Raw genomic sequence first — 16,756 nt, 5'->3', positions numbered from 1 at the left:
ACGTATGACATGATATATGTCAGAGCTGACTCAGCTGTGTAAGACACTAAGCCCATGGCATCATCATATGAGGCACATTACTGAAGGTATCTAACTTGCAACAGCAACTGATTATGGTACCATAATCACTGCACAGTCTCTGGAGCGCAACAGTAAGAAGCATTTTGTACAAAAGTATTCTGTACTTCTGTATGACAACTATTAAAGAAACTTGAAACTTGAAACTTGATATGATTACATGACAGTGGTCCTACACAGGTTTTCTCACTAAAATTAGAAAGACTGATGGGAATTATATCAGTTTGAAGATGAAAGCATTTTGTTATTATAATATACTTAATTTACCACACTATATAGTCAGTTACTTAAGATGTGCAGATGAGTCGATATCTTGATATAGCCAGATAAAGACAAAATTAATAATGGTGATAAAATATTCAATAGTGACACTATCAAGTAGCATGAAATTATATGTGAATGAACTCAATATGGTGTGAAAGGAAAGAGGTCGGGGAAGATGAGAACCAGTGGTGGCAGACCAGAATAATGACTATAATAATAACATAATAATAATAATAAGTGTCAAAGACTTGTATTATTATGCTTGTGAGGACCATTACCTAAAATACATTGGCTACTACATTGATTCCCTATCCCCTTACCCTAATCTTAACCAGAACCACTATGCCCCCTAACCCCTGACCCCTAGCCCCTAACCCAAAAATGTCCTATTTCAAAGTGAGGACCGGCCTGAATGTCGTCACTTCCACCAAAAGAGTCCTTACTTCTTATGTCCAGAACTCATAGGGCTAATGATACATATCAGGATATATTCTTAATAGTATGGAAAAGCATGTTAGATAATCCAATTGATTATATTGGACTGTGTATATGACTCATAGTGTGATTTCTCATAAAAATCCTTTTGTAAAAAGAAAATTGTATCACGATTCAAGAACAATCCACAATGAGATAACAGATGAATAATAAATTATGTCTGTATATTGAACATCCTTACTAGTAATAGAAGTACTCACTCACTCACTCACTCACTCACTCACTCACTCACTCACTCACTCACTCACTCACTCACTCACTCACTCACTCACTCACTCACTCACTCACTCACTCACTCGCTCGCTCACTCACTCACTCACGCACTCACTCACTCACTCACTCACTCACTCACTCACTCATTCACATACTTCCTCTGTCTGTGTCTCTCTCGCTCACACACACACACACGCAGTCGCGCACAATCACACACACACACACACACGCACGCACATGCACACACATACACACACACACACACACACACACACAGATCTAGTGCCAGCGTTAAGGTCAGTGACTCAGTATTATGTGCAGTAATACCTGCTGCAAACAGTGGACAAGCTAGGGCAAGCCTTCACTGAAAATAAAATAAATACAACAGCATATGGCATTTCTATTGAGGTCAGAGGAAGACTGCACCGGAAGACTGCACCGCTCATATAAAGTGTTTTTAATTTAATTTAATCAAAATTACATTACATTAATACCATTCATGAGATTGACAGTGTGCGTGCGTGTGTGTGTGTGTGTGTGTGTGTGTGTGTGTGTGTGTGTGTGCGTGCGTGTGTGTGTGTGTGTGTGTGTGTGTGTGTGTGTGTGTGTGTGTGTGTGTGTGTGTGTGTGTGTGTGTGTGTGTGTGTGTGTGTGTGTGTGTGTGTGTGTGTGTGTGTGTGTGCGTGTGATTATCTGTAAGGGCCTAAATACCACCCCACACCTCCCATTGTGCATAAAGCAGATTTAATCGAATCGCTTAAACACAAACACAGCAAATGTAAAGAAATCTGTCTTGCTATGACCTCATCTGAACCAGTCCTGGCTTGTCATAACAGGCAAGTATTTTTCTCAACATTTGCCTAGAGTAATTAATCCCGACCTTTTCCAGTAATAAGGCTGTCATCCATCTGAGCGTGTAGATGCAGGGACCCTGCTATAGGTATACCCTGAGGAAGCTACACCGATATGAAGCTACATGATATGTTGGTAGAAACTCATGATTTACCCATATTGTTTCTACCGGATGGTACGTAGTATGTAAATACTTCAGCCAAATAGAATACCAAGATTATACAGATAGATATATATATATTAGGGTGGTCCTTCGTGAGGGGTACATTTTTTCAAATTAATTTATTTTATGCTCCAACCACCGGAATACGTTATTGTTGTCAAGAAAACTCTCATCGTGATTTGTTTCCTCAATCTGACAATGTTTACCCCTCCCTCATCAACCTTGAAGTTTCCCCCTGAGGATCCCAGAGTAGGGCGGGCCATACTTTTGTGGCAACATGAATTTGAAGGAAATCTTAACATGAGGGGTGTCTAAAATGTAAAAAAAAATTGTGGGGAATTCAAATATGGGCTTATTTGTCGGATAGGATAACTCTAACCTACATCATTTTGGATTTCAAAATGGCAGATTTTACCATTTTTAACCCCTTGGCCAGACATGGGTGCCAACATGAATCTGAAGGATACTGTAACTGAGGGGTACAATTCCCTGACTGTATTGTTAGATATGATATTTAATACCACTACCTCATGTACTTTAACTTCTGGCCACCCAGTACAAGATATAAGTATGATGAACACTTTCCCACCTGATGAAACGAACCAACACAAATGTACCAAATCGAAAGTTTAATACAGCAAAGGGTGTATACAACGATCACTTAATTACATTTATGATTTGAAATATGGAATATGCACTTTTATGGCAAATGAGTATTCGTAGGTAAATCAACATTGAATGTCCAATCTCTGGTTGCGCAGGGAGTAAGTATACAACCTGGAATATTTAGGAAAACGATAGCGATGGTACTTAGATGATTATAGCTGGATACACTAAGGGGGGGGGGGTGTCCCGCTGGTTGTAAGACAGTAGGAGGGGGGGGTTAGAGAAGCCGCTGGCGATATCCCATCTGGCCGACGGTGTCTTGGGAGAATCCAAAGTCTTGGACACGGTGCCCACAGAACCTCGGGCCGCAGACGAATACAGCTGGACCCTCTGTGGAACGGTATCTGCCGGTCCACAACGGAGAGACGTGAGGCGACCTCACGTGTAGAGCGCCGTCTCACCTGGAGTCCTCTCCGGGGGGTAATTCCAACACTCGGCAGTGTTGGCCTTTATCCATGGAATAATCAAAGCACACAAAGCATAATCCAAGCCGTGGAAGGCTCTCCGTCGTCAGGGTAGAGTAATCCAATATACAGGTCCAGTCGCTCTTGGCCCGGAGCTCCTCGGATGCAATCACCACTAGGGGTTTGACCAGCCTGGTTAAGCGTCCAGATAACGTCAGGAACGATGGGGGTACTGATAACTGTAGAACTCTAACCGAACGATGCACCATACATAAATAGACTACTATTAGCTTAATAGAATACGTCCAACTCGACGGTATGGTGCCAAACTATGACCATTCAACTATTAATCTACACGATATCTCAATGCCTATTCTGGGCCAAGTAGGCCTTACTACACCGCACGTGCGTCGTGGGGAGGCTTTTGCGTCTGTCACTCTGTTGGAGGGTAAAGAACTGGACTAAAAGAAAGTTCTACTTTACGAGCGCCATATATATATGCGCTATGAACAAATAGTACCATTCGTATTTCGCCCGGCATATTACTGCGCGGAACCGGGGGTTGCCTCGACATGTTAGGCGGCACGATTGAACTTGGACCTAGGGGTATGGCAACCTGGCGCCAGGTTCTCGTCCAATGGTAGAATGAAACTATTATGGGCTGTTTAGTAGAAACGGGGATATTCAATGCATATTGTACAAGGAATATACAGGGGATATCAAACGATATACAAATACAATTAAATATATATATATAAATAAATATACATATTCGGTTTAATCTGATCCTTCACAACAGCCGCCCCCTAATTAGTCCCACCTAATTAGCTAAGCAGAGACAGATTAACCGCACTGTCTTCCACTCAAGGTCCGCTGTAAGGGTCAGTCAACTCACAAAGTCATAGGGTCATGGTCATCATCGATAGTATCTGGGAGTTGGGGCAGTTCTATGAGCCTCGCCACGGGACGTGTGTAGGTGCGCCCTTGGACGAGTACTTCAGCTGCTCGGACCTTGCCATCGGCACCGGTGATCACTTTGCTTACGCGGCCAGCCGGCCACATAGCTCTGGGTAGTGACTGGTCAATTATCATGACGACTGTTCCTTCTGTCAAATTGTCTCTCTCTTTTACCCACTTCTGGCGGGTCTGTAGAGACGGTAGGTAGTGAAGTAGGAAGCTGCTCCAAAACTTGTCAGCTAGTACTTGGCTGTACCTCCACATTCTTCGGCCGTTCGCTTCTTCAGGCCTGTACATTGTCTGGGGTAGCGCAGGGTCCAGCCGCCCCATTAGGAGTGTGTTGGGGGTGACTGGGTCGACATCTGCTACATCACTGGAGACGTAACCGAGGGGCTTTGAGTTCAATACTCCCTCGATCTCCGTGAGGACTGTCATTAGGACTTCCTCTGCCACAGTCTGGGCTCCGAGTACGGCATACAGGGCTGTCTTGATAGAACGTACTTCTCGTTCCCAGGTTCCACCGAAGTGGGGTGCGTTCGGGGGATTAAACTGGAAGTCAATCTGGGCTGGAGCGAGGTGGGTCTTAAGTTCTGGGCCCATAGCTTGGAAGCTCTCTCTCAGCTCTCTTTCTCCGCCTTTGAAGTTGGTCCCGTGATCAGACAACAATGTAGACGGTTTTCCTTTCCGTGATGTGAATCTCCGGAAGGCCATAAGGAATGAGTCTGTGCTCATGGTCGGAAGGAGCTCGATATGTATCGCTCTGGTGGTCATGCATTTGAATACAATACCCCACCGCTTCTCGGTGCCTCTTCCTCTCTTTATATACAACGGGCCAAAACAGTCCATGCCTGTGGAGTGGAATGGCTTGTCGCCGATTCGGAGGCGACAGGGGGGTAGGTCAGCCATCCGTGGTATGCTGGGCTGCGCGCGCCACTTACGGCAGTCTAGACAGGTTCGCTGGAAGCGCCGTACTGCTTCTCTCCCTTGCAATATCCAATAACGACGTCTGATCTCTGCGAAGACTCTCTCTGCTCCTGCGTGGTGTACATCCTCGTCGTATTTCTTTATGATCAGCTCTGTGACCTTGTGTCGGCTGTTCAAGACGATCGGGTGCTTAATGTCATCTGGTAGATCGGGGGCTCTCCGCAGGCGACCACCCACTCTGATGAGATTATGTGCGTCACTCTCTGGTGCCAGGTGAATCAGTCTGCTGTCTGATGGGACGGGGTTTCCTCCCTGTAGACAGTCTAGCTCATCGGGGAACGAGTCTCTCTGGGCTCGTTGTAGTAGAAGAAGTTCTGCTTCTTCGTAGTCAGCTGCTGACATGTCAGTGGTGGACTGAATCTCTGGGTGGTGCCGCAGGAATGTTCTTTGTTGCGCACTCTCTAGGGTAATGCAGTCATCTATGTTGGGGTCTGTGGAGGCGACAGTGCTCAGTCCACAGAACATAGGCTTCTTGTTCTCAGCCTCCTCGTTACTTGCTTCCCTCGGGGTGGGCGTAGGCCAATCTCCTTCCGGGAGCTGGAGGAATGCTGGTCCGTCACTGTAGATGTTGCGACGGGTTAGGTCATCCAGGGACATTCCCCGGGTGATGACGTCAGCTGGGTTGTGTTTGGTATCCACATACCTCCAGCTTGCTTCTTCTGTTAATTCTTGAATCTCGGTGACTCTGACTCCCACGAAGACTTTGTATCTGCATGAATCAGACTTAATCCATGTGAGTACTGTCGTGGAATCTGACCACAAGATTGTTCTATGCACCGGAATGGTGAGTTCACGTTGGATTAACGTGGCTAGATGCGCTCCTGCAAGGGCTGCGCAGAGCTCTAGACGTGGGATAGATTGTTGCTTACGTGGGGCTATTCTTGAGCGGGCCAGTATGAAAGCAGTGTGTATCTCTCCTCCCATCTCTTGGGCACGCAAATAGGCAACCGATCCGTAGGCTACTTCGGAGGCGTCGCTGAAGACGTGTAGCTCAATCTCGCATGTCTCTGGCCTCACTGTGGATGGGAAGTAGCTGCGGCGTATATTGACACCTGGGAGTGAGCGGAGTTCCGTCTCCCACTCTCTCCATGTTGAGGCAAGGTGTGCGGGTATTGGGTCGTCCCAGCCCTGGTCCTTGTCCCATAGTGCTCATACAATCATCTTTGCCCTGGTGGTGTAAGGTAGAATACATCCCAACGGGTCATATTGTCTGGCGAGTGTTCTGTACACACTCCGTCTGGTGGTCGGTATCGCCGCCGACCTTCCTTGCTCTGGAGCCAAGGGTTTGTGTCTATAGTGGAGCGAGTCTGTTTTGAAGCGCCAGACTAATCCTAGTGTCATTTCTTGGGCTTCTCCTGGGATTGTCGCCATCCAGGTCTCGCTGCTGGCAGCCTTGTCTGCGGAGGAGAGGCTGCGCAATACGTGCGGGTCACTGCTGGCCCACTGCCTGAGATCAAAGCCTCCTTTGATTAGGGAGGCGCGTAACTTGATTAGGAGAGCCTCGGCTTCTTCTTGAGTCGAGACGCTTTGTAAACAGTTGTCCACGTAGAAACTGTTCTTCACACTGTGTTGGACCTCTTCATCTGCTGTTGGGTCCTCTGCGTCTCTCTGTGGGCTGGTACCGGCAGGGCACCATAGCCAGCTGGTCCAGGTGCTATTCCTCGGGGCTGGTCGTGCGTCGTGCTCACCCGTGAATAGAGTCGGGGGTCTGTAGCGCAGCGCCGCGGGGGTATAGCCTGGGCTGCACTGGACCTCCTGGTCCGGTGGAGTACTGTGCTGTCGTCGGGCTTGGTTCTCCTCTTCTCCCTCTTCTTCCTCTATCAGATCTTCCAGATCCTGTAATGGTTTATCTTGCTTCTCCGCAGTGTATGCCGCTCCTTCCTTGTAGCTGGGTCTCGCTTGGACCGGTCTGGGAAGGGGGTCTGCGGGGGGTATAGGCTTTGTCTGTTGGTCAAGTTCAGGGTCGCTTGCTCGTTTAGGAGGCGCTGCTCTTGACTGTTGTCTCGACGAGTTCCTTGAACCCCTGGTGGAGGGAGAGGGTGTTGCCCTGGGGATCATCAGCCGCTTCATTAGCTGCGCTTGTAGCTTGTCGCGCTCTGCCTGTAGTCTGTCGCACTCGGCTTGGCGCTGGATGAGATCGGTGTTGCGTTCTGCCTCTCTTTGGGCATAGTCAGCGGCGCGCTGGGCTTCGGCGGCGGCGCGCTCTGCTTCTCTTTGGGCATAGTCAGCGACGCGCTGGACTTCGGCGGCGGCGCGCTCTGCTGCGGCGGCGGCGCGGTCTGCTGCGGCCCGGTCTCTTATCATATTAATTTCCGTCTGAAGGCGTCTCATCTCCCGGCGTCTCATCTCCCGGCGTATGCGCTCTTCTTCGCTCCGTCGCTGCGCTTGGAGGCGTTCTCTTTCAATAGTAAAATGTTCGTGCTCGCTAAGCGCCTGTGCTTGGAGACGGTCGCGTTCACCCTGAAGTCGATCGCGTTCGGTAGAGGCTGTCAGGCGGACGAGGAACGCCTGTCGTAGCATCCTCGCCGCTTCTCTGGGGGAAGGCGGTTGTGGAGGCGAGCCGCTCCTGCGTGAGCCGCTCCTGGGGGTACTTGTTGGGGAGTCCTGGAGCTCTAGTTCCTCGGCGCTCTCCTCCTCTTCCTCCGTGCAGAGTTCTCTCTCTGTAGGGTTGTCTTCCTCCCGGGGCTTGTCGGGGACTACTTCTTTAGTAGTGGCGGGGGGCAAAGGCATGTCAATTCCCTCCTGGTCCCCACCGTGGGCTTGGTCAGTTACATTAGGACCTACTAGGGCCTCTGTGGTCGGGGAAACCTGGTCGTTAAGGTCAGACATAATTTTACTTTCTACTTTTACCGCGTTTACCGTTTGTCGAAGGCTAGGTAGTTGACTGACAGTGTAAGCCTCTAAGTACTGAGGTGTCTGTCGTCTGCACCGCGGGCGTTCTAGGTTAGGAGGATCGTTTCGTGGAGTGTTCATCATAGGCCATTTCGATATTAATAACACTATATTAATATTACACTAGTTACCCTCCGGCTCGAAGGACCAATTGTAACTGAGGGGTACAATTCCCTGACTGTATTGTTAGATATGATATTTAATACCACTACCTCATGTACTTTAACTTCTTGCCACCCAGTACAAGATATAAGTATGATGAACACTTTCCCACCTGATGAAACGAACCAACACAAATGTACCAAATCGAAAGTTTAATACAGCAAAGGGTGTATACAACGATCACTTAATTACATTTATGATTTGAAATATGGAATATGCACTTTTATGGCAAATGAGTATTCGTAGGTAAATCAACATTGAATGTCCAATCTCTGGTTGCGCAGGGAGTAAGTATACAACCTGGAATATTTAGGAAAACGATAGCGATGGTACTTAGATGATTATAGCTGGATACACTAAGGGGGGGGGGTGTCCCGCTGGTTGTAAGACAGTAGGAGGGGGGGGTTAGAGAAGCCGCTGGCGATATCCCATCTGGCCGACGGTGTCTTGGGAGAATCCAAAGTCTTGGACACGGTGCCCACAGAACCTCGGGCCGCAGACGAATACAGCTGGACCCTCTGTGGAACGGTATCTGCCGGTCCACAACGGAGAGACGTGAGGCGACCTCACGTGTAGAGCGCCGTCTCACCTGGAGTCCTCTCCGGGGGGTAATTCCAACACTCGGCAGTGTTGGCCTTTATCCATGAAATAATCAAAGCACACAAAGCATAATCCAAGCCGTGGAAGGCTCTCCGTCGTCAGGGTAGAGTAATCCAATATACAGGTCCAGTCGCTCTTGGCCCGGAGCTCCTCGGATGCAATCACCACTAGGGGTCTGACCAGCCTGGTTAAGCGTCCAGATAACGTCAGGAACGATGGGGGTACTGATAACTGTAGAACTCTAACCGAACGATGCACCATACATAAATAGACTACTATTAGCTTAATAGAATACGTCCAACTCGACGGTATGGTGCCAAACTATGACCATTCAACTATTAATCTACACGATATCTCAATGCCTATTCTGGGCCAAGTAGGCCTTACTACACCGCACGTGCGTCGTGGGGAGGCTTTTGCGTCTGTCACTCTGTTGGAGGGTAAAGAACTGGACTAAAAGAAAGTTCTACTTTACGAGCGCCATATATATATGCGCTATGAACAAATAGTACCATTCGTATTTCGCCCGGCATATTACTGCGCGGAACCGGGGGTTGCCTCGACATGTTAGGCGGCACGATTGAACTTGGACCTAGGGGTATGGCAACCTGGCGCCAGGTTCTCGTCCAATGGTAGAATGAAACTATTATGGGCTGTTTAGTAGAAACGGGGATATTCAATGCATATTGTACAAGGAATATACAGGGGATATCAAACGATATACAAATACAATTAAATATATATATATAAATAAATATACATATTCGGTTTAATCTGATCCTTCACAACAAATACCCTATCATGCAAGGTGTCTAAATGTGTTTCCTAATGGGAAATTCAAATATGAGTTCATTTTGGGGATAGGATAACTCTTATTCAATTGTGGGGGTTGGAGCTTAGACTTTCCAACTTTCAATTTTAAGGACCAAACTAATATATATATATATATGTACTGTATAGTTGTAGCCCCTCTAGGGGGGTTCGGGGGCATGTTCCCCAATAACATTTTAGTATAGATCTATGCATTTTAAATGCATAATGTAATTTTCTGCCTAGGGGTCTCTCAATCAAAACAATAACAAAATATGGAGTTTGATGAGATTGTGAAGTAGTGTGAGAGCATGGAATTGTTGTCTTCATTGTTAAAATGCAGTTTTCTTTTCTTTGCTTTTAGCTAGACTGAACATCACCCAAATCTCTGTATTAATCACAGAGTTGATATGTAGCTCAAAAGTGTAGAATAGCAAAGCTAATGATAACCGTTTCATGTAAGTGAATGGAAAATGCTAAAACCATTAGTGGTATACTCCAGGAGGTATAGTTAAACCATTAGTGGTATACTCCAGGAGGTATAGTTAAACCATTAGTGGTATACTTTAAAAAAAAAAAAAAAAAAAATCATAGCAAACCGCTTTAGTGATTGAATGGAAAATAAAAGCTACTACAGCTAAAACGGAGCTCTCAACCAAGCGTGATCTGACCACGCCCCTACAGAGCCAATCAGACGATCAGAGCACAATATCACAGGCACAGCATGTTCGTCACACTATACAGTGGGTTTAGGAAGGGGGTAAAGTGAATATGACACCATTGACAGGCGGCCAAATTAAAAAACCTTCTTACTGTCTTTTAATATTACGTACTTTGCTACTATGTCTATACTACGATCTACTAGGTACTATGCTACTATGCCTTTATTACTACGTACTATGCTAATATGTCTATTATACTACTATGCACTCAGACTCAAGTTCAACACTGTTTGATGAACAATCTTACTTAGCTGCCAGAGTTGTACCCTTCCTGCTGACTTAACTCGTAAGTCTCTTTGGATAAAAGTGTCAGCTAAATGACAAAATGTATACAGTCAGTATATATATATATTTCTTTTTATTTTTTTTATTTTTTTTGGATTTTGGGTGTTATTTTGGGTTGTAAAGTTTCATGAGGCAGTAATTATCCTAGAGGTCACAATAGGTCATACAGTCAGGTCAAGTAAAATAAAATAGTCTCACTACATTTAAATGGCTACTATGGGCTCACCGGATCGACAAGTCTCAGCTTTCCAGTCATACCCAAGCTATGCAATTCAAAGAATGTTTAGGGATCACAGTATGCAGAAATAAACAAATACACCAATCTTAAAATATATACTGAATATGGAAAATGACATGGTTTTGCCCAAACACTGCATGGGATTACCATAAATTGAGCATGTCTGTAAAGGGTAGACTTTTGGGTATTCATAGAACACATTTTCATTCTGATATATATTGTTTTTTTTTCTATACTCCCGGCCCTTTTTTGAGGGCACTCCCCCCCCCCCCCCCCCCTCCTCTCTTCGGGGGACAACTTTATTATTTATTATACATTTTAACTATTTAGCCTATAATGTAGCAGTGTCACCTATAATGTAACAGTGTCATGGTAGCCTATAATGTAGCCATGTCATGGTATAGCGGAGCCTATATAATGTAGCCATGTGCTACAGTTGGGGTACCACAGGCTCCCTTCACCCTAAATCTGACCCCTGGGAATAAACAATAATCTATTTAATCTATTAGTCCCATAAATTAAACCCATCACAGAAACATTTCCCAAGGTGATACAATAACCTCCCCAAGCCTCCTCATATCACCACAAATAACCTCCCCAAGCCTCCTCTTATCACCACAAATAACCTCCCCAAGCCTCCTCTTATCACCACAAATAACCTCCCCAAGCCTCCTCTTATCACCACAAATAACCTCCCCAAGCCTCCTCTTATCACCACAAATAACCTCCCCAGGCCTCCTCATATCACCACTTGATTGATTGATTGATTGATTGATTGATTGAAAACTTTATTAACAGATTGCAGAATGGGTACAGTACAGTACGGCTCAATACACACAATTGTTAAGGGGATGCAGACCAGAGAAAGACTTTCGTCTTGTTTACATCAGGGTCCCCCATTTTCAATTCATCGTAACATACATGACATACAGATAGACAGTACTGCTACATCTATACATTTATGACATACCAGATTTGCAAATACAGTACTGTTTGTGATACAAAAAGAGTCCAGAAAAAAAAGTATATACATTTGATGTAGAAACTGTACATTGGAGGAGGTTGGGTGGGTGGGGTGGGGTTGGTGGGTGGGGGCTGTACATTGGACCACAAATACATTGTACCACAAATACCATACGAACCTGTGGGAAACAGTACAATTATATCCTATTTCATCCTGATTGAACCTGCAGGCTAACCCCATTATGCCTCACAATATTTGGCCACCACTGAGAATCTCCCTTCAGCAACCTTCCTCTTGTTTGTGTCTGTTGCTGTATCTGTTACGATGTTGTGAAATACTTGTTTAGTCTACTGAGACTGAGAGTGAGTTCATCACAGGGTCAGGGTGGGGTTAATACTCTAACCCTGGAGTATCGAGTGTAGAGTAAAAACAGAAGACTTTTAAACTCAAGTTAGTCTTCCACGTAGGTTCTTTACAGCCGTGGTTGGGAAGAGTATTGCCTTTAAACAGTGGTGCAGTCGTGGTCACACCCGGTTACACGCCGTGTTACCAGATCACTGAGGCAGAAGTACGCGCGATCGCGCACGGATGTGTACTCGCGTGTACGCGCACACAAAAGCGCACATGACTAAGTACCCGGCCACCGTTTTACATAACAAAAAGCGCAGGTAGACTAAGTGTCTGGGTGTTGGCTATCTGAATGCATCTCCCCCTTCATTCTGTGTGACACAGGCAGTGGAGGTGAATACTAATGTGGCTCGGAATTCGTGATGGGGTCTACCTGCTTATGATATTGAATCAAGCGTCTGTGCTGCGCGACAGCTTTCCACGCGCACATTCACACAAATAGAGAGCAAGAAGAGCTTGTATGATAGAAAGATTGCACTTGCGTATATGCGCTTGTGTGTGTGCGTGCGTGTGTGTGTGTATAAATCAGTTCTGTGCGCAAGCACGTACCCGCGCGTGCACGTGGCGTGGCGTGTTACCAGTTCCCATAGACTGCACCACTGCCTTTAAAGAATAGCATTTAACCGTTTCATTTTAAGACAGTCAGCATGAATGCATGAATGAATGAAAACTTTATTTAACAGATTGCAGAATGGGTACAATACAGTACGGCTCAATTGTTAAGGGGATGCAGACCTGAGAAAGACGTTTGTCTTGTTTACATCAGGGTCCCCCATTTTCAATTCATAGTGACATTTATGACATACACAAGCGGCATGCTATAATGATGTATGATCATCTCTACAGTAGGCTACAGACAAGAGTCTGTGTACAGTTTCTATGCCAAATGTATATACACTCCTTTTCTGGACACTTTTGTATCACAAACAGTACTGTATTTGCAAATCTGATATGTCATAAATGTATAGATGTAGCAGTACTGTCTATCTGTATGTCATATATGTTATGATGAATTGAAAATGGGGGACCCTGATGTAAACAAGACGAAAGTCTTTCTCTGGTCTGCATCCCCTTAACAATTGTATGTATTGAGCTGTACTGTACTGTACCCATTCTGCAATCTGTTAATAAACTTTTCAATCAATCAATCAATCAGCCACACTTTATTTTTTTGTATTTTTTTTACTTTTATTCATTGTTTTCCCTCACAGCCGAAATGAACACTGTTGGGTTTTGCGTGTTTGTTTTAACACCAATATTGCACATTTGTACAAACTTACTAGTGAAAGTTCTAGAGTCAGCGTGTGGAACTGTGGATGGATGGAGGGATGGATAGATAGAACTGCCACGTCTTCGCCCCTCCCCCGCGGGGAAAGCTATGAAGCGGCTATGAGTCTGCGGCTGCGCGCAGAGCGTGAATAGTTTTACCTCCAGGCGACCCGCGGCATCGAACCTCTGCAAACAGGCAGGCAGGGGGGGCTTTTAAACGGGCGAGGGTAGCAGTATTACAGTTACAGACGTTCTCACTGCTACGAGACGAGGGTCAGTAATGATTGCAACAGACAGTAATCAGCACTAGCACTTTGCATATATCATATATGTCATATGTCACAAATGTATACCATACGTCCCCTATCTATGCCATAAATGTCATGATGTCATGTATGTTGTGTATGTCATAAATGTCACTATGATTACTATAATTGTACCCATTCTGCAATCTGTTAAATAAAGTTTTCATTCATTCATTCATTCAGCAACGTAATAAACTCCACATAATATGTAGGCTACAGTATAAAACACCACACGTGGACAATAATCAATCAATTAAGACACTGTGTGTGTGCACAAATGTAGCCTAATGCAATTATAAATAGTAGGTTAATGCCACTTGTTGTGAGAGATACCAGACCACTACTCCAACACTGATGAATTGAAAATGGGGGACCCTGATGTAAACAAGACGAAAGTCTTTCTCTGGTCTGCATCCCCTTAACAATTGTGTGTATTGAGCTGCAATCTGTTAATAAAGTTTTCAATCAATCAATCAATACGTTGGCTGTGCTGGAGCTATTACTAGAATGAGAAAAGTGCTGCAGCTGGGCTGAAACTTTCACACTGCCAAACAAGAAATTATATATTATTTATTATAGTACTTAAAAACTTGAAAAAATATATCACGAGAAAGACGCCACACATGTTATAGAATTAGAATGCCACGATCACAAGCAAAGCAGTCAACAGGAGATGAGGCTATATCCATCCATACACTACAGTCAATATCAAATTATGATTCATGAGTCAATATTTACCGAAATAAGCGCATCTTGGTTGTTAAAGCTGTGGCACCCAGTAAGCCCAAAACGTATCCCTCCAGTGAACCGGTTCAGTGGCTCTAAAGTTCCCCCCGAATGACTTGATGCCGTTTACGCCAAATGTTGAGTTGGTTTGTCATCGGGGATATGTCGGTGCATTCTTCGCCATCTGGCGGTTTGAGCTGGTTTTTGGAAGTTGAGATTCAGAATGCTACGTGCAGAGGCTCACACACACACTCCGGCCGAGCAGCCCACCAGACTCTTCTTTGGGACAGAGCAGAACTTTATTTGGGGAGGTGTCTGTCTGTCTGACCCGCCGCACCATATTGAGCCCCGCGCCGCGCCGACCGCGCGTCTTTGTTTTATTATAGGAATATTATTATGGTGGGCTTATGTGTCGAAAATGTTTACTGTTTACTATTCGTTATTATGTGTGAAATAACTAAATACGTGTTGTTGGCTGAGAGATCAGAAGACACTGTCACTGCATTGATCTGCAGTGTCTCTTAGTTTCAGCTGAATACATTTAAAATCCTGTGTGTGTGTGTGTGTGTGTGTGTGTGTGTGTGTGTGTGTGTGTGTGTGTGTGTGTGTGTGTGTTTGTAATCAATATTTGACAAGACCAGGCTTGACTGAATAGCCTAATGTCCTTTCACATTCCACAAGTTTCTTTTGCTTGCCAGTGAAAGAGCGCGACCGGTGGGAGGGAATTCCTCCTGCTGCCTGCATGTGATGGTGAGCTGGTAGCATGGGGTGGAGCTTGTGTGTGTGCGTGTGTGTGTGTGTGTGTGTGTGTGTGTGTGTGTGCACTGGAAAAACTGTTACTGGAAGGATTGCAGTAATTCTTGTGATTCTCTTGACTACAGATGCCAGAAGCAAACAGTATAGTTACACATCTGAGCAGCTACGTCAGACCCGTATAAACACTGGACACATTCAAGCTCCTGTTCAGTCTGGAAAGATTATATGGAATTATGTAGAATAAAAAAAATTATAGTATATTTTTTTGCAGTTGTTATACAACCAAACGCAAGTAATGATCATATTTATGTGCCATAAATCTGATTAGTGTATAGCAATAAAGTGATTCATGAAATGCTTAATGACAAAGCATGATTAAATCACTGCTGACAAATGCTTCCTGGAAGAAAGAAAATCACTTGTTTAGAGAGGTCATTTTAAAAATCGTGTAAACTGTTAGTAGAAAAAGAAAACATATAGGATACCAACCAACCACCCTCTCACAGCCAGATGCCATCCAGTGAGGTGAGTCTTCTCCCAAACAGCTGCTCCTCATACTGTAGGTCAGCACCTGCCTGAGAGAGTTCATGTTTGGAGCTGAGCTGCAGTTCATGACCCGCCGGGCCGGCTCACCCCTCAGTGCTGCGTTGATGAACCGGGCCGCCAGTGGCGACACCTCCACCCAGTCAGAGGCCTGGGAGCCTGCGTGGCAGAGCCCATAATAGCGAGCCCTCCAGGATCTCGGATGGGTAGATTAGATGGTGAGAGAGTACAGCGCTCTGGCTCCAGTGGAACCACGCAAGGGGTGCAGAGGAAGGGGTAGATGGTGAGAGTACAGCGTTCTGGCTCCAGTGGAACCATGCAAGGGGTGCAGAGGAAGGGGTAGATGGTGAGAGCACAGCGCTCTGGCTCCAGTGGAACCATGCAAGGGGTGCAGAGGAAGGGGTAGATGGTGAGAGTACAGCGTTCTGGCTCCAGTGGAACCATGCAAGGGGTGCAGAGGAAGGGGTAGATGGTGAGAGCACAGCGCTCTGGCTCCAGTGGAACCATGCAAGGGGTGCAGAGGAAGGGGTAGATGGTGAGAGCACAGCGCTCTGGCTCCAGGGGAACCATGCAAGGGGTGCAGAGGAAGGGGTAGATGGTGAGAGCACAGCACTCTGGCACCAGTGGAACCATGCAAGGGGTGCAGAGGAAGGGGTAGATGGTGAGAGTACAGCGCTCTGGCTCCAGTGGAACCACGCAAGGGGTGCAGAGGAAGGGGTACATGCATGGCCGTAGCCAGCTATGAGGTCACCGAGGTCTGGACCTCGGTAACTATTTGTAACTATTAAAAAATATATATATAATTTTTTTTTTATATATATATATTTTCTTTTTAAGTTTGGTCAACGACCGGCCCACTACTAGGCTGGGACAGCGGCCCATTGGTACTGACTGACACTGGGCTGGCCCAATCACATCTCTTACTAAGCACCCCCCCACCAGTCATGAAGGTACATGACTGAGAGGGGGGCTGGTACATGACTGAGATGGGGCTGTGGTA

The 16,756-nt window shown here is 45.8% G+C and overlaps 1 protein-coding gene across 1 annotated transcript in view; it reads right to left on the bottom strand.

Moving 5' to 3' along the window:
* The window catches only part of p4ha1b (prolyl 4-hydroxylase, alpha polypeptide I b), a 55,493-nt gene extending 40,772 nt beyond the window's left edge, over positions 1-14,721 (bottom strand). Inside the window, exon 1 of the mRNA XM_084322090.1 lies at positions 14,470-14,721. Coding sequence (XP_084178216.1) covers positions 14,470-14,483 — 14 coding nt within the window. The 5' untranslated portion in view covers positions 14,484-14,721. The remainder of the gene's footprint in view (positions 1-14,469) is intronic.
* Positions 14,722-16,756: the final 2,035 nt, after the last annotated feature.

The sequence above is a fragment of the Notolepis coatsorum genome, assembly GCF_963971535.1.
Source record: "Notolepis coatsorum genome assembly, chromosome: 9".
In the NCBI taxonomy this organism is placed as follows: Eukaryota; Metazoa; Chordata; class Actinopteri; order Aulopiformes; family Paralepididae; genus Notolepis; species Notolepis coatsorum.
Note: the sequence above shows the minus strand (reverse complement) of the source record. Positions and strands in the feature narration are given on the sequence as shown.